The 21,966-nt window shown below is 60.8% G+C and overlaps 1 protein-coding gene across 14 annotated transcripts in view; it reads left to right on the forward strand.

Annotated features, from left to right (window-relative positions):
* The window catches only part of KCNQ2 (potassium voltage-gated channel subfamily Q member 2), a 49,039-nt gene extending 35,405 nt beyond the window's left edge, over positions 1-13,634 (forward strand). For 4 of the 14 annotated variants that reach the window (XM_043479878.1, XM_043479881.1, XM_043479880.1 and 1 more), the window contains 6 exons: positions 911-1,134; positions 1,496-1,604; positions 2,002-2,133; positions 4,045-4,152; positions 6,719-6,842; positions 7,590-13,634. In XM_043479878.1, the coding sequence (XP_043335813.1) occupies positions 911-1,134; positions 1,496-1,604; positions 2,002-2,133; positions 4,045-4,152; positions 6,719-6,842; positions 7,590-8,321 (1,429 nt within the window). In that variant the 3' untranslated portion in view covers positions 8,322-13,634. Of the gene's footprint in view, positions 1-910; positions 1,135-1,495; positions 1,605-2,001; positions 2,134-4,044; positions 4,153-6,718; positions 6,843-7,589 lie in introns of those variants that run through there. The other 10 variants (XM_043479884.1, XM_043479886.1, XM_043479887.1 and 7 more) reach the window with 7 other exon arrangements.
* The last annotated feature ends 8,332 nt before the right edge of the window (positions 13,635-21,966 follow it).

A 21,966-nucleotide genomic window follows, 5' to 3' on the forward strand; every position in this document is an offset into this window, starting at 1 on the left:
GGCCACTCCAGGAGGTCCTGTGGCCCCTCAGTGTGGTGGCATGAATGGGTTCACAGTTCACAGGGACTTCGCTCTCCTCCAGGCAGATGGTGGTCTATGGGAGGAAGTGAGTGGCCGCCTGGCCCTGGGCCTGACCTGTGACTACCATGACTGCTTCTGTCTCCTGCCTGAGGCCTGGAGGATGTTAGAACTGACAAACTCGGGGTGTCAGATCCATCTCTGTGGTTACCAATAGATGAGGGCAGGGAGCCCATTATGGGGCTGCAGCTGGATGGCCACGGTTGCCCCCTCCCTGCGACCTCTGGCCAGGGCTCAGCTGGCACCCCAAGTGTTCTTCAGAGCGTGAATGTTCTATTTCTGGATGGGTCCTGTTTGGGGGAACCTGTGCTGCCCTGGGTAGAAGGGGTGGGCAGACCCTTGCCCTCCGTGCTGCTTCCCCTCCCCCTCCCCTGCAACTCTTCCTCTAGGCAGCTCCCCAGGGTTGGGCAGATGGGCCCAGGGGTCAGCTGCAGACCTCACCCTCCTGACTTGGTGCAGTTACGAGGGTGGAGGGGCAGGTGTGGTAACCACTGAAGTGGCTGGGTGCCCTCAGGCTGTGCCCAGGACGTTTGGAGAAGGAGGCCTGGCCGGACAGTGTGGCAAGAGCTCAGGCACCTTTGGGTGGCAACTGAAAGTGATTTCAGAGTCCACTGACTGGTCCCTGGCCAGGCCGAGCACCCAGTGGGCCCCGGGAGTCTGTGGTAGGGCTGACTCGTCTCCACTCACCCAGGCAACCCTCCTTCCCCATCCCCATGGCCTCGGTGCCCCATACACCCGCCAGCAGCCAGTGGGCTGGAGTGTTCTTTGCAGGGTGACCTCTCTTGCTGTCTTTCTGTGTGTCTGTCCGTCTTATCGGTTCTCGCGGGAGCAGTCAGAAGGTCAGTTTGAAAGACCGTGTCTTCTCCAGCCCCCGCGGCGTGGCTGCCAAGGGCAAGGGGTCCCCTCAGGCCCAGACCGTCCGCCGGTCACCCAGCGCCGACCAGAGCCTAGAGGACAGTCCAAGCAAGGTGCCCAAGAGCTGGAGCTTCGGGGAACGTGGCCGCGCCCGGCAGGCATTCCGGGCCAGGGGTGCTGCTTCGCGGCAGAACTCGGAAGGTGGGTTGGGCAGCCCCGGGGGTAGGGGCCTGCTGTCCTGGAGCTCTGGGAGGCGGGGCCACACGGACTTGTCCTGCACCACGAGCTCCATGCTCACCCACGGCACTGGTGACGGTGTGCTCCTGCTCTTACGGCAGACATTCCCCGGGTCCCGTGTGTGGACATATCATGTTTTGTCCATCTGTCCATGCACAGTGATGCCCTCTTATACTCTCATGGTGGCTGCTCCCCAAGGAGCACAGTGGAGGGGAGCAGGCTGAGAAGGCAGGAGTTGGGGGCTGGAGCGCTGTGGGGCCAGAGCACCAGGCCCCTCAGTGCCGGGGGCTGCCCGGCCCCTCACGGGCTGTGTCCTTCCACCCAGAAGCAAGTCTCCCAGGGGAGGACATCGTGGACGACAATAAGAGCTGCAACTGCGAGTTTGTGACAGAGGATCTGACCCCAGGCCTCAAAGTCAGCATTCGGGCCGTGTGGTGAGGACCTGGCTGCCTCTCGCAAAGCCATCTGTGCACGTGGGGCCTGGGAAGCGGGTGTGAGGACACGGCTCCAGGGCGATGCCTCGTGGCCGACACCACTTCAGCCTGGGCCCTGAGGCTCACAAGGAACCTGCTGTCATGGCTGTCACCTGCGCCCGGGTGCCAGGTGCCTGGGGCTGTCCGTGGATGGCCAGGAGCTGTGCTGCACGGGAGTTCCTGAGTGGACAAGGGTCCTCAGCACAGCTAGGCCCAAAAGTGGAGGGGTTATGGGGGGTGGGTGTCCTAGGTAACAGCGCTAGAGATGCTGGGAGGGCCATAGCTAGGTGGTTGTTGGGGGGCTGCCTTCGGTGGTCTCTGCCCAGGGCTCACAGCCCCTCATCTGACCCCCCGCCAGTGTTATGCGGTTCCTGGTGTCCAAGCGGAAGTTCAAGGAGAGCCTGCGGCCCTATGACGTGATGGATGTGATCGAGCAGTACTCAGCTGGCCACCTAGACATGCTGTCCCGCATCAAAAACCTGCAGTCCAGGCAAGAGCGCCCACCCTGCCCTGGGGTGTGGAGCCGGGTCCTCTGGGCCAAACCTGGGTGCTGTTCGGGGACCCGTGCAGTGCAGGCTGCCTGTTCCCGGCAGAGATGTGGCAGCGGATGCGGCTGCAGACACAGTGGCTGGCCCTGCTTGCTGCCACATCTGGGCCCTTCCTCTCCGGCCCCACACCGGCCCCATGAGGGGTTTCTGCCATGTCCTCGTGTGGTCTGTTTTTGAATCTTTCTGTTGTTTCTCTCTTCTCTCTGCCCTTGCCATGATGGGCAAGCGTGTATGTGTGTATGTGTGCACATGCATGTATGTGAATGCACACGTGTACTCACGCACGTGCAGACCATAGGTACACATGTGCACACACTTGTATGTGTAAAGTGCATGCATGTGCATGTGTGCACACGAGTGCAATACATGTTTTGCAGAAATGTGTGGGTGTACGCATGTATCTGTGTGTGTTGTGTGTCCTTGCATGTATGTGTGCCCACGTGAGCTGGGGAGAGTAGTTCTGTTGAGAGGTGAAGGGGCAGTTTTCCATGGGCCTGTTGGGCAGCAGTTAGGCCGTGTGGCACCTCTTCCTCCAGAATGGAAGGGCCGGTTCTCCCTCCCCTCACACAGAGGGATTCCCATGGCCAGAGTAGGCGGTGGGGCTGGACAGGTGCCTGGCGTGGCCGGGGCAGGGCACACGCAGGCACTGCCGTCTCTGGCTTGTTCACTCTAGGAGTCAGTTGTACATGCATGTACACAGACGCAGTGAGGACTCGGGACACACATGCACACAGAACTGTGTCTACTCCCACATGCACATGTGTGTTGGCACACGTGTACACAAGTAACTGTTTCCTAAGTCTCATGTCCACATATATGTCCCATAGGCCAGCACACACGCATGCACGCTGAGTACACATGTGCTCAGAAGCACGCACCGTCCACACAAACGAGCACACGTGTCTGTGGTGCCTGTGATGCCATGGCTGTCGTGGGTCTGTCCTGGCGTGGGCCTCACCCTCTGCTGGCCAGGCCCCTCCACTGAAGCTGCTGCCAGTTCTCTGGCCCTGAAGCCTGGACTCTGGCCGTGGGGGTGTCTGGATGGTCGTGGCGGTACTGGGGGTCAGCCCAGCCTCTGGCCCCAGAGCAGGTGGCGTCTACCCGGTTCCTCTTGAGATCCCAGGGGAGTGGTCCATCTAGGCCTCCAGCTCTCCCTTTGGGTGGGGCCGGGGGGTGACCCCTTCCTGTCCACGGGCTTGGGCCAGGAGGAGGTCAGCTGCTCAGTGTCCTCCTCGAGCATTGAGTAGATCTGTGTGTTTGTGTGAACGTGTGTGCACATGCAGTTGTGCACGTGCAAATGTGTGAGAGTGCATGTGTACACAGGTGTGTGAACGTGTGCCAGTGCATGCAAACATGCAGGTGTGTGCAGTGTGTGAGCGTGTATGTATGTCCACATGTGTGCAAGTGTGAGTGAGAGGCTGCCCCGGGTCCCAACGGCTGGCCCACCTCCACCGGTCACAGCAGCTGTTTTTGTTCACCAGACTCTTCTGTCCTAGATGGTCTCCTCTCCCTCCCTTTCCGTCTGGAAAACAGATGAGACAGACCCACCCCGCAGGAGCTGGATGTCTGTCGCTCACTGGCAGGGCCTTTGTGTCCTTCCTGGGGCCCTTGGCACTCTGCTGCCAGTGTCCTGTGCATGTGGACACTGGCCCGGGCAGACAGGGCACCGCGAGCTTGCGACCCTGCTCGGTGCCGAGGTCCTGGAGCTCAGAGTCCTTGCGCCCGTCTGTACAGGGTCGGGGCGGCCTTCAGCAGGTCGTTCCTTTCGTCTATGCAAGTTCCTGCTGCCCCCCTCCCCCCATGTTGCTTCACGATGCGTTTTCCCGGTGTCTCTTTTCTTGTTTACTCGCCAGGATAGATATGATTGTGGGCCCCCCACCCCCTTCAACTCCCCGGCACAAGAAGTACCCCAGCAAAGGACCCACGGCCCCTCCGAGAGAGTCACCCCAGTACTCACCTAGGTCAGGACACGCCCCGCCTGTCTGTGTGGAATGCCAGTCCCCTTCGCTCCAGCCACATGACGGCAGCACCCTCTCTGCTCGACAGGACGTGGGGCTGTTTCTGTCCTTGACAAAGCAACGTCCTCTGAAGCCCCGGGAGGCTGGGTCTGGGGCCCTTGAGCTGCTCGTCTTGGCGGGTTCCTGGGGAGGCTGTGTGACACCTGTGTGACTGCTGTGGGGGCGCTCCCTGGGCACAAGTAGATGGTAGCCCCCCAGGGGCCAGACGCATTCAGACATGAGGGCCTGCCTTGCGGGAGCTCTGCTTGAGCACCAATGCAGGCTCCTAGCACCACTGCCGGTGGGTCACCCTGGGCTGCTTATGGACCAAGCAGGTCCCCTGGCTTCTAGACCCTGATGAAGAGTGACTAGGAAAGGCTCCAACCTGAGTGGGGTGCCCAGGGGGTCCCCAGAGCCCTGGACTTTGTGTCTAGTTGTCACCGCAGTCAGGGTTCCTGCAGGAGGTGGTCCTGGCCAAAGGGGAGTGGGGTATGAGGGCAGTTAGGTGTTAGGCAGCAGAACCAGGGTCACTGGTGGTGAATTCAGACATCGGAGCCTTCCTGTTCCCCTGGACGGTTGAAATGATGGCTGTGACGCCCTCAGCAGGTCTGCGAGAGCAGCACCCAGGGCAGGGATGTGGGCTGAGGACAGAGGCACCCTGGCTGTGCTGGCAGAGGGGACCAGGGGTGTCCTGAAGGCCAGCAGGGATGCTGACCACTGGGCCAATGGAGCGAGTTGGGTGTCTGACTCCTATGTGCTGGGGTTTCTGTGCATGAGGCTGGGGATCAGTGTACTTGGCACCTCAGCCTGGCAGCTCTCCCATAAGAAAGGAGTTTCCGAGGGAGCAGGCCTGACCCAGGGCAGCCCAGACAGTGTTTTTCGCATCCCCTGTCCTTCCTGTGCCCCAAAAGGAGGACAGCCCCCAGGAAGCTGTGCCCCGAGACAGCAGCCTGCCCTTCCGGCATCGCTGTAGGGCCCAGGGGCTGAGGAGGCCCTGCCAGCCCTCAGAGCCCCCAGGCCTCCCGGACCACTGCAGCCAGAGGACACGCAGACTCCCACAGAGAAGGGGCCGAAGGGCCGACTGGGCATGAGGGGTTAAGCCCAGCTCCTCACCTGAGGCCCAGGGGAGGGGGTAGTGCAGAGTCAGGGAGCACCCACCAGCAGCAGCTCCAGGCCGACCCTGGGCTGAGGCTCCCAGGGCAGCAGCTAGGTGGACAGCCCGTCATGTGGCAGGGGTGAAGGTGCTGAGCGCCCGTGCCTGGACTGTGTGGACACTTGAACACCAGACAGCCCTCCTCCCGCTCTGTCCCCATGGCGTCTGCTTGGAGTCTGAGGGCCCTTCGTCCGCCCCCCCCCACCCAGCCCCCCCGCATGATCAAGCATGATGCCCACTGGAGCATGAGGAGGCTGCCCCATGGCTGATGCAAGCCTGACCCCTCCTGCTTCCTGCGACAGACAGGACAGATCCCTGAGTCCCAACAGGCAATCAGGGCAGCTGTGGATGAGGAAGGCAGCCGGGGAAGGGGCAGTGGCTTCAAGTGGCACTGCTAGGGGGGCTGGCAGCCCTCCTCACTCTGGAGCCTGGAAAGAGGCTCTGCCCATGAGGCTCGCGTGGCCTGTGCCCAGGTCACTGTCCTGCCAGCCGCACCCTGGCCCCAGTGTGTTTGCCCAGTGTCCATGTGGCTGCACCCCTCTGGCTCAGGCGCCCACGCTGCTGCTCTCAAGGCCCCTTCTGAGCTCCTCTGGGGCCGTTCCTGCTCAAACGGTGGTCAAGCAGAAGCCCCTCCAGGAAGGAGGCCTCCCTCCCCTCTTGTTGGCTTTCCTGACTGCTGCCCTTGTTTGAGGCCAGCTCAGCTGCGTTCCGCATCCCCCACTCGTGTGCACACAAGGGCACACTCACGTTCACACACGTGCGCGCACATACATGGAAGCACGCACACGCATGCACAGTAAGCACACACGTGTACACGCACGAGCGCACACGGACCCCTTCTGGTTGGCAGTGGCTCTGTCTGTCCCTTCTGGTTGTGCGTTGGTGGTTTTCAGTGTTAGTCTGTGTCCCCTCCCGCGTCTGGCGCATGGAGCGTAGCCCTCACGCCCCCCTGCCCCTTACCCGCGCTTCTGTGGTTCCCTCTGCAGACCTTTAGCTCCGCCCCCTCCAGACCCCCGGGTGGGCGGGGCCTCAGTGGCACGTTATCCAGGAGCAGAGCCGGAGTGGGGGCTGGGCTCGGGTTGGGGAAGATACGGGGAGCTGGGAGTGCATGGCCCTGACTTCCTTTTCTGCTCCTCGCTGATGTGCCAGCCCCGCTGGGATGGGACGGTCAAGGGACAGGCCCCGAGGGTGGCAGAGAGCAGGACGGGGACGGGGACCTGGCGCCCGGCGTCCGTCTGTCCTGGTTCCTCGCTGCCCTCAGTCGGCTCTGGCTCAGTTGGGGCCTGAAACTGGGGGTTGCGGCTTGGCCCAGGAGGAGACGCCTTGGGCCCCGCACTCTCACCCGACCTCACGCCCGGGGTGGATCTCTTCCGGCAGAGTGGACCAGATCGTGGGGCGTGGCCCAGCGATGGCGGACAAAGACCGAGGCAAGGGCCCGGCGGAGGCGGAGCTGCCAGAGGACCCCAGCATGATGGGGAGGCTGGGGAAGGTGGAGAAGCAGGTGGGAGAGGCTGGGGGTCCGTGGTGTCCGCGCGGCCGCTGCGGGAGGGTGCGCCAGCTTTGTGGGGAGCTGAGGGCTGTGGTGTCTGGACCCCGGGTACCCCGTGAGCACTCCCAGGCCTGGGGCACTTCCCTTCTGCTGGCCAGCGCCTACAGACCCCAGGCCAAGCACTGGCTTGCTCGCTCTCTTCTCGCCTGGGGGGCTCTGCTGCAGGGCCTGCGTGGTCATTCTCCATCCCACTTGGCTGACCTTGTCTGACTTTCCTCTACTGTCTTGTGACCAAGTCCTCTGGAACCACACACAAGACCCTCAGCTGAGGGTCTGCTTCTGGGAGCCCAGGAGAGGAACGGATGGTTCCTTCCGTCTTGAGTTTGCTCTATGGGTGAACCCACAGAGTGGCCCATACAAGAGTGTCCATGCTCTGAAGCCCTGAGGCCACATACCCTCATGGGGGTGGTCAGGGGCTGAGCTGCTGGGGGTGGGGGTGTGTGTGTGTGTGTGTGTCCTTCCTTCTATTGCCTCTGCAATTCTGTAGGTGACATTCTGGGTCCCCCCACCTCTGGGGAGTGTCTAGGGTCCCCACACATCCAGGGAGCATTGCTGCCCTCCCCAACTCCAAGGAGCATCCCGACCCCCGCCCCATGAGAAGCATCCAGCCCTTCCCACCTCCAGGGACCGTCCTCCCCACCCCTGCCCCCCTCCCCAGCATGGGAAGCGTCCAGCGTGGCCCACTGGCCCCTCCCGCAGGTCCTGTCCATGGAGAAGAAGCTGGATTTCCTGGTGAACATCTACATGCAGCGCATGGGTGTCCCCCCGACGGAAACTGAGGCCTACTTTGGGGCCAAGGAGCCAGAGCCAGCGCCACCATACCACAGCCCTGAGGACAGCCGGGACCACGGTGGCCGGAGTGGCTGCATCATCAAGCTCGTCCGTTCCACCAGCTCCGTGGGCCAGAAGAACTTTGCGGCGCCCCCGCCTGCGCCCCCTGCCCAGTGCCCACCCTCCACCTCGTGGCAGCAGCAGTGCCACCCCCGCCCAGGCCACGGCACCTCGCCCGTGGGGGACCACAGCTCGCTTGTACGCATCCCGCCGCCACCCGCCCACGAGCGGTCCCTGTCCGCTTACAGCGGGGGCCACCGGGCCAGCACAGAGTTCCTGAGGCCGGAGGATGCCCCGGCCTGCAGGCCCCACGAGGGCGCACTGAGGGACAGTGACACATCCATCTCCATTCCATCCGTGGACCACGAGGAGCTGGAGCGCTCTTTCAGTGGCTTCAGCATCTCCCAGTCCAAGGAGAACCTGGATGCCCTCAACAGCTGCTACGCGGCGGTCGCTCCATGTGCCAAAGTCAGGCCCTACATTGCGGAGGGCGAGTCGGACACGGACTCGGACCTCTGCACCCCGTGCGGGCCCCCACCACGCTCCGCGACGGGCGAGGGCCCTTTTGGTGATATGGGCTGGGCCGGGCCCCGGAAGTGAGGCCACCCACTAGCCTCCCCCTGACTCCTGGCCTCCTGGTCTTGAGGCAGATGCTCTGGAGCCCTTTTCTTAGAGCAAGGCAGTAGGGGTGCCTGTGCAGGGTGGCAGGCAGGCGTGGCCCTCAGTCTCTCCCACTGAAGGCTGGCAGGAATTCTTTTCCAGCAAGGGGCAGCCCGGCTGGCCGTGCCCACTTGGCAGACTCTGCAGACCATTGGCCTGGGCATGACAGAGGCCGGGGTCGAGGCTGAGGACAGGCACCCAGTGGCCAACTGGAGGCTTGGGTGGGGGCAGGGTGGCAGCGAGGGGCAGATCTGCCTCGTGAGGATCAGCAGCTTTGAGGCCCAGGGCGTGTGGCTTGTCTCTGCCCCCATTCCTGTCCTGCCCCATCATCCTGGGTACCACCTGCAGCTGCTGGTCAGTGTCACCACCTTCCCCCTGGTTCCGAGCATCCTGTGACAGGAGCCAGCCCCACGTTCAGGACTCTGGCCTGAAGGGGGTGTGGGGGCGAGGCTCGGGACCCCCTCCAGAACAGAGTGGCCTCTGACCTCCTGAACTTGATTCCTGTGGGGAGGGACAGGCTCCATAGGCTCCTGGAGGAGACCCTTGGGGGCTCCCTTCCAGACCTGGAAGCTGGAGGGGTGTCCCCTGTGTCCTCTTCCCTCTCCCCTGGCTGGGCGCTGGTCACCACGCTGTGGCCAGCACTGTGACATGGACCGGCCTGTGGGAATGTGTGCTGAGTGGCTAGGGGGCCCCCTGGCTAGGCTCGTGCTCTGGGGTCCTGACCGGGCTGGTTGTGGTGAGTTGATTTGCTCACTGTCCTCCAGGGACCCTGCTTCACCTGTCCCCCATCAGCCCCCCAACAGGACCCCAGCTGGACGATGCTGCAGCTGACGGGAAAACCCTTCAGTAGAGTCCTGCCCCGCACTGTCCAGAGATGAAGGAGCTGCCTTGTAGGTGGTCTCTCCTGTCCCTCCTAGGCTGACCATCCCCCGCACTCTCCTCACTGACCAGCCCTTGACTGTGACTGCTGGGTGTCTTGGGATCAGAGATGCCTGTTCCCGCCCTGGGCCCTGGGAAACAGTGGTGCCCATCCTTCTCGTCTTGGGCCTGAGGAGCAGTCGCTTTGAGCCAGGAGTCCAACCCCAGGAGGCGGAGTGGACCCCATCCTGGGCCCCCAGCTGTCAGTGTGCAGAGGCTTCTGGCATTTGGGGTGACAGGACAGCAAGCCTGGACACCTAGTGTCCTCTGAGGCAGTGACCTTCCTGTGCACCAGGGTTGGGTCCGCGAGGCCTACCACGTAGCGACTTCCCCTGAAATACCAGGTCCAGGGAGAGCCTGAGCTGTCTCCTCAGGACGCTTCCATCCATCCTGGTCAGTGAGAGACTCTGCTTGCTCTCTGGGAAGGACTTTGAAAGCAGCATCCGAGGGTCGAATGCCCCTGGCTGTTGGGGTCCTGGCCCTCTGAGATCCCTGGGGAGCAGTGTCTACTATAGCCCCTGTGCATTCCCCCCCTTCACCAGGACCCCCCAGGTCCCCGCCATGTGCACCTGTCTGCTAGCCCAGTGCAGGAGGACCTGAGCTCGGAGTCAGAACCGTGGTCTGTGTTCAGGGCCAAGGCACAAGGATGCCCCACCCCCAGTCTCCAGAGAGGGGTTGGCTGTGGAATCTTCCATGTGGCCTTGGGCGGGGGGTGCCTCTTTGGCTCCCTCCACCCAGCGTGTCTGCTCTGTGCCCCCTTGGTGTTCTCCCCCTCAGACCTTCAGTGGTGAGCAAAGCTCCTCCTTAGTGTTGGCTGTGTGAAGAGGCCCTGGCAAGTAGCAGCTCCTCTGGGTGAGGGTAGAGCCCCCCTTTGCCCCCCATCTTGGGAGAGAGAGGCCCCAGCTGGAGGCCCCCAACAAGGCATGAGCAGGCCAGCCCCTGGACCAAGTGTATCCATAGCTGCTCTAGCCCCAGCTGTTGCTGTCCGGCTCTGGGACGGTTCGATTCGGGTTGCCAGCAGCAAGGACCCACCCCTGTCAGATCTTGGCCTGCGTGGGCCCCTGGCCTGCTAGGAGAGGCCTTTTGCCCCTGGAGAGAGGTGCATGTCCTGTCACTTGCATGCCCTATGTTGTGGGTCCCTGGTGACAAGAGGGGCTGGCTTGGTCCGCAGAGCTGCTGAGCCAGATGCTGGCGCCAAGGCCACTGCTGGGAGGGCCTCCAAGGTTGCAGAAGGAGGGGTTGAGGCCCAACTCTCCACGTGCTGTGCTCAGCAAGGAGTCTGTGACGCCTCCTCCATGAAATCCTGCACCTCCCCCCCGGTCTCTCCTTGGGGGGCCATTTTGGGGTGCGGTTTTAGGAGATGATGGGGTAGAGGCTCCTTCTTAGGGGTCCGAGCAACATGTGTTCATTTGTGTCCATCTGCTGCCCCAGGGCCCCCACCTTCAGGAGCTGTGGCAGGAGAGTGCTTGGCACTCCGGGGACGTCGGTGCACTTCCTGGGTGACCCGTGGCTGTGGGGCCACCCTGCCCCACCATACGTGTGGTAGGCGCTTCCCAAGAGAAGCATCTCAGTTACCTGATCATGTGGCTCCCTCAGCCCTGCACATGCCTGTGCTCACACCCTGCCTGCAGACATACAGCACATACACACTCATGCATACACACCCACAGGTACACGCACAGCACCTGCACACAGAGTCACATGCATTCTCACCCAGACACACCAGAGTGCACACACTTACTCATGTGTGCACAATCATACACACCATGTGCACACACCCATGCTCACATACTCACACACCCATGTGCACACACGCTTACCCACACATGCACAGACGCCTTGTCTGCTTCAATCCATAGGAATCAGCAAGTTCGGGAGTTGTAGACAGTCCTGGGACATTGACCCTGGGTGGGGTTCCTGCTCTTCTGGCCTCTGGGCAGCACCTCAGGGGGATCCCCAGAGCCCAGGCAGGTTCCCACCTACCCTCTTCCTCCTCCTCAGCTGCCCCGGAGGCTGTCCAGATGCCAGGATGGCCTAGGCTGGGCCAGGGAGGTCTTGGTGTCTGTGGGCATCCAGCTGCAATGTGGGGGCTCTGATGGCTCCTTCCGCCCTCCTGAACCATGCGGCCCAGCCTCAGGACCCTCTCCCTTTTCTGCCCCACACCCCGCTGCTCTGTGACAGCATGAGCCATGGCCACCGTGGAGGATGAAGGAACCCAGCCAGAGGGCAGGGGACTCCCTCCGGTGCCTCCCTGCCGGGCCCCTCCCTCTGGGAGACCACGGCACCCCCGCGGGAGCACCACCCTCCTTTGGGGGGATTTGCCAGGGAGTCCACCCCATGAGGAGAGCCAGTCACTGCCCTCTAATTAACACTCTCAACCGGAGCGGTCACCAGACAGCAGCTCTGCACAGCTTTCACGAATGGTTTTTAACTTCTCCCTTCCCTAGGCTGGGGCACCCTGGTGGTCATGGGCCTAAGGTGTCAACATGGGACGGGGGGAGGTGTCCTCTTGTCTGCTACGCCGTGTACCTGCTGTTTGTGGACAGAACGTGGCCCTGGGACATTGCTGATGCTTCTGAAGCCCCGGGGGTGGGAGCTGCAGACAGGCCTTTGTAAGAGTGCTGGTGTTAATTCCCATGCTCTCCCGACGTCAAGACCACGCCAGGCGCTGGTGGAGGCATCGGCCTGGATTTCCTGCTGCAAAGTCAACATTGGTTCCGCACCCAAGTCTCCAGAATACATGTCTGTGAAGAGGGCTGGTCCAGCAGGGAGGCCCCACCTGAAGGGTTCAGGGCACCCTGCCTGCAGTGGGGTGGGGAGTTCTGAGCCACAGGGTGCCTCCATGACCCCCAGTACACACGGCTCCAAATTATACACTCTTCCTCACATGCACTGCCCTGCATGGTCTTCAGCTGCCCTGGGCAGTGATGTGGACAGTCCTGCCCTCTGTGACCCCTGAGCAGAACTCCAGGCTGCCTGCTTGTGTGGATGGATGTTCGGCCCCGCAGGGCCGGGCTACTTTTAGCGCCCAGGGGAGCCCCAGGCTCCCTGAGTCGGATGCCCAGTGGAGCTGTGCACTTATCCCAGGCCAGCTGCTTCCTGTGTTCCTGCCCCCAGGGTGGTTCCACTTGGGCCTTTACCAAGTACTAAGTGGGAGAGACGATCGGGGAGCTTCCTGGAGGAGGTGATGTGCTAGGATCAGGGGCTTATGCCTACCCTCTGTCCAAGGGCCCTAGAAAGCCGGCTGCCCAGGGCAGGACACTGTAGCCCCTGGAGCTGCACAAGTGGGGCACACAGCTTGCTGGCTTCTGTTGACTTGTGAGGATGGAGGCAGATGTGGAGGGCATTCTGGAGGGAGGAGAATGCCCCTTCCTCCTAGGAAGGAGGTAGGGAGCTTGAAAAAGATGCTTGGGGGAGGAGAGACCCCTCTGTCTTGAGGAGGAGTTGGGTGGTTCTTGTTTTGGATATTTGCATGGGTCCCCTTGCCTGATAGAGGTATGGCTGGATGGCCCTGTCTGGAGAGCCCCTCAGTATAGGCAGATCAGGCACCGAGAGAGGCGGGGACCCTCCTGGGGGACAGCGCTCAATCCTGGGGTTTCTGGGCAAGCGTGTGGACTTTGCTGAACGCTGCACGTCCAGCTCTGACTGAGTTTCATAAAGTTGTTGCCTTAATGCACGTTGACAAAAATTCACCGTGGTCACCCCCTGCCCGCTTGGCCTCTGCCAGGCACCAACCTGCGACCCCGCCGCCTCCTCCATCCAGGGTCTGCGGGCCCAGGTCTGCAGCAAGTACAGGGGGTAGGGGACCTCACGGCATGGTTCCTGTGGGGCTCTGCCTACCCGCCCACCTGGGGACCCCACCCTCATCCCATGCCGTCCGAAGGCGGCCCTGGCCCCAGCCCCAGCCCCGTCTGCACTGTTGTCTTGGCTGTCTTTGCACTTTTGTTCATGTTCATGCTCCAAAGAATATGTCATGATGCCTTCAGTGCTGATGAGCACCGTCACGCCCGCGCCCCTGCAGCACAGCCGGGCCTCTGCTCCTGGACCTGTCACCCCTGTGACAGGTGACCTGCGTGCCGTCCATTTTCCAGGGACAGACGCCCAGGGAAAGAATCTAGTTTTCTACAGACCAGCTGAGACTCACTGACTGCACTCACTGTCAGGCTGACACGTGTGCCACCCCGAGGGCCCAGCGCAGGCTGCCTGGGGACGGCGGGTGCGGGATCTGGTGACAGGAACACACGTGGGAGGTTCTGGAAAGCTGTAGCGCCACGGGGATGAGTCGGATGCCCAGTGGACCTGTGCACTTAGTAAAACACAGTGATTCAACCTGGACCGTGTGTGGCCTCTTTCCTCGGGGCTCGGGGCTGTTGGCCTGTGACAGGGCCTAGGTGGGGTTGCACCCTCCAAGGTCAGGGCACCAAGCCCTGTCAGTGTCCTGTCACTGGTGTGATGCTGGAGGACAAGCTGGTGGCTCACACAACAGACATGCTCATGACCCCGGGCCTGGGATCTGAATGCACCGAGCTCCCCACCTGGCCCTTCTCTCCACCACTGGGAGTGGCAAGAGTCCTGGGAATGGCCCCTCCAGCCTGGGGCCCTCAGGAAATGCTGGGTGGGCGCCAGCAGGGGCCTTTTCTCAGGTGTGGGCTCTGTGCATGAGTGGAGACCCAGAACTCGCCGTTGGCTCCCTGCCTGGACTCTGAAGTCCTCTAGGCCATCCTGCCGAGTGTGGCACCTGCTCTGTCACTGCCCCCATACCTCCTCTCTGTGAGAGGAATGGGCTGCAGGTGGGTCTGAGACGTGGCGGCAAGCTGAGCGTGTGTTTTCAACTATACTGCCCACTGCCCTCTGGAATTTTCCACTCTGCTGGACCCTCCTGGGGGTCAGCTGAGTAGGAAGAGCAGCTCAGCAGTTCAATGGCCTGAGAGGCAGTGACCAGGCCTGGACTGCTGCCTCTGTAGCCTGTTCCCAGGTCACCTGGCTCTGCAGCAGGGGCTTAGGGAGGGGCCTGGTAGGACCAGGCCACCCACCAGAGGCCTTTGTGCTGTGAGACTTCCAGAAAGTTCTGCCCGGGGTAGCCTTGGGTTTGGGGGAGAACTGGGCTCTAGGTGCAGCTGGGCTACTGCCTGCAGGCGCAGGGTCCCCTGCCATTCTCACCTGTGACCACCCAGATCACCCACCCGGGTCCTGCTGTGTCCCTGCCCGTCTGCTAGAGCCAGAGGAGAGGGCTCCAGAGATGAGGGGTCATACCAGACCCCTGGGGGCCCTGCTTTCCCTCCTAGGGGCGCTGGTCCAAGGGTGCCGTGGGTACGTGCTGTCCACCAGCTCACCCACTGCCTGCCCTCCACAGGGCCACTTGGGCACCTACTGGTCTGTTGGCCCCTCCCTCATCCTGAAATCTTGCTCCCCCGCAGCCCTGCCCCTTCCACCCACCTGGACAAGCCCTCTGGGAGTAAGAAGATGATGTCCGCTCATGCCCCCCCCGCCCCCGCACCGTCCCATGGTGTGTTTCCTGATAGCTTACGAGCCCCCCACGAGCTGACGTGCCCCCTTGATCACATGCCCCTGCCTGTGACTCATGTTCTGTCAGGATTTCTGGCATGTGGGGAGTCTCTGAGTGCCCGAAAGTGAAGTGGGCAGGGGACCCAGCGTGTGAGTGCTGGCCTGGGAGGGTCAGAGGAGACTGTGGTGACGTAGTGATAGGACATGTGGTGGACAGATGCCACGGGCAGGCACGGGCTGTAGGGAGGCTGGCGGGGAATGCCAGCCTCTAGGTGTGTCCAGCCTCTGCCCAACCTTAAGACCCTCCAGGATGGATGCCCCCTCTTGCTCTTCCTGGGCCCCAGGGCCTCTACATCCTGGTGCCACTAGGTGGCAGCACTCACCTGGAGGAGAGCTGCCCGGAGCTCTGGGACACGGAGCCCATCTGGGGAAGCATCCCCGGCAGCTCCCAGGGATCATCATCCCTTGACTTGGAAAGGCTGACTGGTGGCTTCTGCTGTGCCGACGTCCCCAGGCCTGGCCCTGGACTCTGTGGCACCCGGGGAAGGGCCTGAGGGTTCAGGGAAGGGCTCCTGCTGTGGGGGCTCCTTGTGGTGGGGGCTGGTAAGCTGGAGGGGGAGAGGCTAGGATGCTAGCCAGGCCCTTAGGCCTCAGGACAGTAGGAGGCACTGCTCCATCCAGCCACTTTGGTCTGGGTCCCTGTGTCTACTGACTTGCCTGGTGCTTGTTCTACTGCTCTGCAATCCAGGGTGCAGAATCCAGAGCTCGAAGCTGGGGTGGCTGCAGCCACAGTCCCACCTGGACCCTCAAACCTGCAGCCCCTGGGATCCCAAGACCATGAGGTGGTGTTCTCGGAATTGGACTTGGCTTGGTGGTGCTAGTGGTTAAGAACTTGCCTGCCAAAGCAGGAGATGTAAGAGCTGCAAGTTCAATCCCTGGGTCTGGAAGATCCCCTGGAGGAGAAAATGGCAACCCACTCCAGTATTCTTGCCTGGAAAATCCCACAGACAGAGGAGCCTGATGAGCTATAGTCCATGGGGTGGCAAAGAGTTGGACACAACTGAAGTGACTTAGCACACAACAAGACTGAAGGCTTCTCTGGGAGTGGTGCCCTTCATTCATTCAAGCACTCATTCTCTCATTCATTCATTCACATATTCATTCACTCATTCATTCATTCATGTATTCATCCATTCACTGAACAGGTCTGTGTCAGTCCCTAGAGCAGCAGCAGGAATGAGGCAGACATGGCCTTGAGCTCAGGGACCCTGAAACCCAGACCGTGGACACCACTTACGAAGCTTGACTTTTCATGACGGCTACTGGAGCACAGACCATAGGGACAGAAATACCACTGTGTGTGTGAGGTCAGAGGTCAGACAGCTCCATGGGTGATGACAGGCTGCCCTTGCTGGCTTGTCAGGCACCTTTGTCTCAAGGCAGAGCCTAATTCAATCCTGGGTCAGTGGTCCTAATGGACCATAGATGCAGCAGGCCCTGCGCAAGCATTGACCCTTGGCCCTCCAGGAGTCCAAAGTGGGATGTCTGGTGCTGGGACCATCCCACCACCACCCAAGTAGCTGAATCCCAGGGAGGGAGCCACAGACACAGACTTGAGAGGGAGTCATGGACACAGACCTGGAAGCTATCTCCCATTACTAGAGCTACTGCCCAGAGCAAGTTCTGTTTTCACCAGTTCCTTTTCCGGAAGCTGACGGAGCAAATCTCCCTGACCTTCTCCTAACACAGCTCAGCTCAGGCCCTGCACTGGGTACCCAGGAGGCAGGCAGGGATGCTGGGCTTGTCTGCAAACATTATTACATCCCCGAGGCCTGTGCTGCAGGGCAGGGCTCTAAGATCTGGTGAGACTTGGGTGAAGTTCAGGGTTTTCACAGGTGGGAAAGAGGGGTTACTGAGCAGGGGCACAGCCATCTTCACTGCCTGGTGTTTTGAGAGCCCCCAGACCACACTTCAAATGGTGGCATGGGGATTTGTGGGACACAGCTGTCCACACCAGCCCACCAGGCTGCCGGCTTAGAAGCTGCACATTTATGCTTGTCCCAGTGGAGGGCAGGCCCAGAAGTTTCTTCCGTGTGAGGGCAGACGTGAGCCCACATCACCAAGTCTGTGGTCTTCTCTGCCTGGCTGGCTGTGCCCTCTCCTTCTGCACTCTGCCCCTCTGTCCTTGGCAGTGTCCTGCTCTGAACCCTTCTAGGGCCCCCCAGTGCCAGCAAGGAAATGTCCAAACCTTCCTCCCACATCTGGACCTTTGCGGGGAGTGACCACCGACACCTTCCCTCCTCCATGGCTCTTCCCCAATCCTGTGGTCCTTCTGGGGCCACCTCCACTCCTGCCTTCTCCTCGTAGCCTCTGTGCCGCCTTGCACCAGGGACCCTCCCTCGTGTAGACCTGTGTCCCATGGGTGGTGTACAGCCCCCTCTGTCCTCCCACCATGGGTCTCTTCCTCTGAGGCCCTCCCATCTGTCCAGGGCCAGTTTCTTGAGCCTAGGTGCCTGAGTTCCTGCAGACTCACTGGGATTTGACACCAGAAAAGGCCCCAAATCCAGACACTGCTGGTCCTCAGGAAACCCTGCCCCATAGCAGCCAGCATCTGCTTTTACAAGTTGCAAGAATGTCATTTCTTTTTCAGTTTAAGATGAAACAGCTTAACTCAAGCAATTGGCGTTTTACTTCTGCACATGCAGAAGGAGGCCTCGCTGGTGATGCTGGCACGTGGCCTGTGCTTCTCAGACATTTTTAGGTGGAAAATGCCTGTCAGTTTTTAAGCATGGCCTTGACACCTGGCCTGCTGGGAGCAGAGAACACAGGGGGTGGCTTGGGACACTGCCTTCCTTCCTGGAGTGACCCTGGGTGGGACCTGCCCAGGGTGTCCATGGGTCAGTGGACCAGGAGGGCGCTGGGGGCAGGACTCATGCTCACAGGAGCTGTGCTCACTCAGCCAAGAGTATCTATGGAGCACCTACTGAATGAATCCTTTGTTCTCTGCATTGTGGGGAAGCAGGGGAGAAGGCGTGGCTAAGCCCTTGAGGCCCTCAGGGACCCTCTGGACTCCTGGGAGGGGGGCTGAGAGGACAATGGTGCTCTGACTATCCAGTGGTCAGTCTGCGCCAACAGTGGCCCCAATCCAGCCACCTCCTCCATTGGCCCCCGGCTCAGGAGCTGGAGAAAACAGCTCAGCCCTGTCCGCCACCCGCACCATTCGCCGGAGCCAGACAGCTGGAGCTGGGACTCCCTCCTTGACATTCAGAGCTGCTAATTTTTCATCACAGGGTGGGTTTGACATTTGCATTGGAATTGGATTCTGTTAACTTCCTCTGGCGGCTGGCTGGCGCAGAGACTGAATCCGCCTGTCTGCCGCATCGCTGCCTGCGGTCCACCCCCCCACCCCCGCCTGCTCCAGGGGAGGCTCAGGGCCCGGCCACCTAGACACAGACCTGGTCCTCCACCCAACCTCTGTTTCCACCTTGATCTCAGGACATGGCTGCCCACCTGGCCCATGGGCAGCTCCCCCACAAGGGTGTCCGGGGGCCCTGGTCCTGGGGCCATCTTCCCTGGCGAAGTCCCAGCACACCTACCCCTTCACTGTTTTAGTGCCCAAGTCCCATGTCACCTGCGTCAGGTCAGGGTGGCTCCCTTCTTCTCATCCCAGCATCCATACATGTTGGCACCCCCTGGCACCAGCCAGCCCAGGAGCATGCTCCCTGCAGCATCCAAGCCTCACGGGGCACACCATCCCTCCACGCTCCTGATGCTGCTGTACTGTGCCTACATCTGGAGAATGGGTGCCCACCAACCCCGGGCCGGGAAGGCTCACTCACCGGTCTTGTAGACAAGAGCCAGGGGGACAGGCCTTGTGACCCCAGCTTCGCCTCTCTCCAGGCTTCTGATGGGGGTTGGGGTGGGAGGGAGGGGCTTCCTCAGGAGAGAGGCTAGGTGAGTGGGCAGAGCAGGACTAGATGAAAGTTTTACAGGTGGGAGGGGCCTGGACAGAGCCCCTGTTGAGAGCCGAGTGCTTCCCACCCCAAGAAGGCCCAGTGCCCAGCCTTCCTCTCCCAAGACAAGTCTGCCTCTCGGGAATCTGTCCTCCATTTGCGGCTTGGCCTGCGTTCAGAGCCCCCTCCTGATTTAGGAGAGGACCACATGCCTTGGAGGAGCTAAAGGGCCTGGCCAGAGGTGCCAGGTTGAAGGGAGTTGTGCAAGAAGATGGGGAGAGAGCAGAGTGGGCGGCCGGGCTCTGACACTGAACACAGCTTCCATGAATTCTGAGAGCCACCCTGAAGGAGCCACAGGCTGGTTTCAGAAGGAGGTGGGTCCATATGGTTTGAACAGTTGGTTCCCCGCCAGCCTGTGCCCACCTCGGGTGCTGTGGGCCTCCCCCTTGGCCACCTGGGCCACCCCTCTGGGCTCAGAACTTGCAGATGGCAGAGTGAGGGAGCTGGAGGAGCCAGCTGGGGGAGGGAGGGGTCTCAAGCCCCTGGGGACCCCTCTTGGTCCTGCAGAATCAGCCCACGGGGTGGGACCTGTGGGGCAGTTGCCCGTGCTCCTCCTCTTGTGAGGGGGAAACCCACCCCCAGACTGGAGGGAACCCGTGTGAGCTGCTGACAGTCCCCCTGACTGTGGCCTCCACGGGGATGGGGTCCCTGCTGGAGGGGAGGAGGTGCTGCCTGCCCATCCAGGGATTGGCCTGGACCCTCACCCCAGACGTTCCTCCCAGGCCCCTCGGAGGCTAGGAACCCCCGTGCTCTTGCCACACAGAAAATACCGGAGTGGGGAGGCTGCTCCTCTCACAGGAACCCTCACTTCTGGATCCAGCCACAGCTGCCCAGGGCCACGTGGGGGTACTCGGCCCACAGCCTGTGCCAACATCAGCCTCTGGCTGAGACCTTTGACCCCTCTGCGTCCTGTCCAGATTCCTGGCCTTTGAGGCTGTGTGAGGTGATAAATGGGTGTCACTGTTTGAGGCCACTGGGTTTCAAGGTAGTTTGTTGTGTGGAAACAGGTACACAAACACAGGATCACAGTGCACATAGGACAAAGTTCTGTGGCAAAGACAGTGTGGCCTCCGTGGGTACAGGTTGAGAGCAGGGAGCTGCCTGCTGCCTCCCTTCTTGGAGTGTGGTGTTTGTACACTGCTGATGGCCTGGAGATGCCGTGGACTTGGCATGGACTCAGCGTGGGCAGTAGGTCTCTTCTTAGTGATCGGGAACTTCTCATCAGGGGTGGATGCTGAATTTTGCCATATGCTTTTTCCGAGTTTATTGAGATGATCACAGGGTTTTCTTTTTTCATCTGTTAACACGTCGAATTACACTGAATACTTTCGGAGTGTTGAGCCAGCCTCGCATCCTGTGTTGAGCTTGAATGGAGGTGATGTATTACCCTCTCTGTCTGTGGCTGGATCCCTGTGATGACAGACGGTGCCCTCACTCTGCAGGGCCCTGGCTTTGGAGTCATTGGGGAACTGGTGGGAGTATGTCCTCTCCTTCTGAAAGTGATTGCATAACACTACGCACCTACTAGAATTTACCAGAGAAACCCTTGGGCCTGGAGTTTTCTTTGTTGGAAGCCTTTAACCTCAAGTTCAATGTCTTTAGGGCTTCCCTTGTAGGTCAACTGGTGAAGAATCTGCCTGCAATGCGGGAGACCTGGGTTCCATCCCTGGGTTGGGAAGATTCCTCTGGAGAAAGGAAAGGCTATCCACTCCAGTATTCTGGCTTAGAGAATTCCATGGGCTGTATAGTCCATGGGGTCGCAAAGAGTAGGACACGACTGAGTGACTTTTTCACTTTCACTTTCAATGTCTTTAACACATGCAGAGGGCTGGGCAGGGGAACAGGGGGGCGGTGTGGAGTGGGTATGAGAGAGCCTTCCTAATTCCAGCTCTCTGTGATGCTCTTTATGGAAGCAGTTACAGGCATCATGGGCTAGATTTGCAATTTTAAAACACCAAACAAATCTTCAATTATTTCACCACGGAGGAAACATAGAACCAAGAGCAGGGCCGACCCTGCAGGGAAAACCCACACTTGTGGGCTGAGCACCAAGGGTGGGGCCCCCAGTCAGGCAGGCGCCTCAGGAAACAGTTTGTTGGGTCTGTGTCCCAGGGCCGAAGTGGGTATGGTTGTTGAGAACACAAAAATGCATCATTTTCTTCAGCAGCAAGAAGGTAAATATTTTATGTGTCTTTTTAAAAAATTTGGCTGAGAAAGGCCTCTGTTTGTCAGACACTGCAGGCACTGACAGGACCAGTGATGCGGAAACCACAGGCGTGTCACAGCGCTGAGGGCTGCCCGTCACCTACCTGCTCCCAGGGGCCAAGGCAGGGCATGTGGCATCCAGGGCCACAAGACCCTCACTTGAAGGGCAGGTGCCAGGACAAGGGCAGACTGCCTGTCCCAGTGGGAGGGGCTACCCGGGTGACAGCGCCCGTGGTGACATGGGGCAGGGAGCACAGGCCCACTTGCCTGTGCATAATTTGGGAGCCAGGACTCAGAATACAGGGTCTCTCGGGTCCTGGAGCCCCCTACAGTGGGAGTTGCCTTCCCTGGGGGCAGATGGGAGATTCCTGGTCCTTCCCAGCGCCCACTGCCTGTGTCACCCAGGGCTGTCATCCAGGACCAAGGTCTATCGCCCGCTGTGAATAGGGCCTGAGCTCCAGCCAGGTGGGAGCCCCAGTCCCGGGGGGCAGCCCCTGCCTCGGCCTCCCCATCTTGACAAGGCCAAGAGGGCCCAATCTCTGGTTTATTCATCTTTCCTTCCAACAGCCCCGCTGAGTTGAAAGGAAAGTTGAAATGTAGCACCTGTGTGTGTTTGAAATGATCCTCGATCCTTGATGATCCTCGTTATTCAAATAGCCCGAGGAAAGGCCCCCCGAGAGTTTTATCAGCTGCCAAGTTGGTCGGCTCAGCAGGACGGTGGCCACAGCTGGACTGCCGCTGTGCCTGCCCCACCCAGGACCCGGCAGCCTCCTGCCGAGGTGTGCACCTCCCCACGTCTGGGCCCCTCTGCTGGGCCCTGGGCATCTTCTGAGTGGGGCGGGAAGAAAGGCATCTTGCTCTGCAGGGAACACCCATCAGAGGAGGAAAGCCAGCTGCTCTGGAAGTTCTTCTGGCCAGCCCCAGTCCCCTCTTACTCTCAGCCT

This window comes from Cervus canadensis, chromosome 10 (assembly GCF_019320065.1).
Source record: "Cervus canadensis isolate Bull #8, Minnesota chromosome 10, ASM1932006v1, whole genome shotgun sequence".
Classification (NCBI taxonomy): domain Eukaryota; kingdom Metazoa; phylum Chordata; class Mammalia; order Artiodactyla; family Cervidae; genus Cervus; species Cervus canadensis.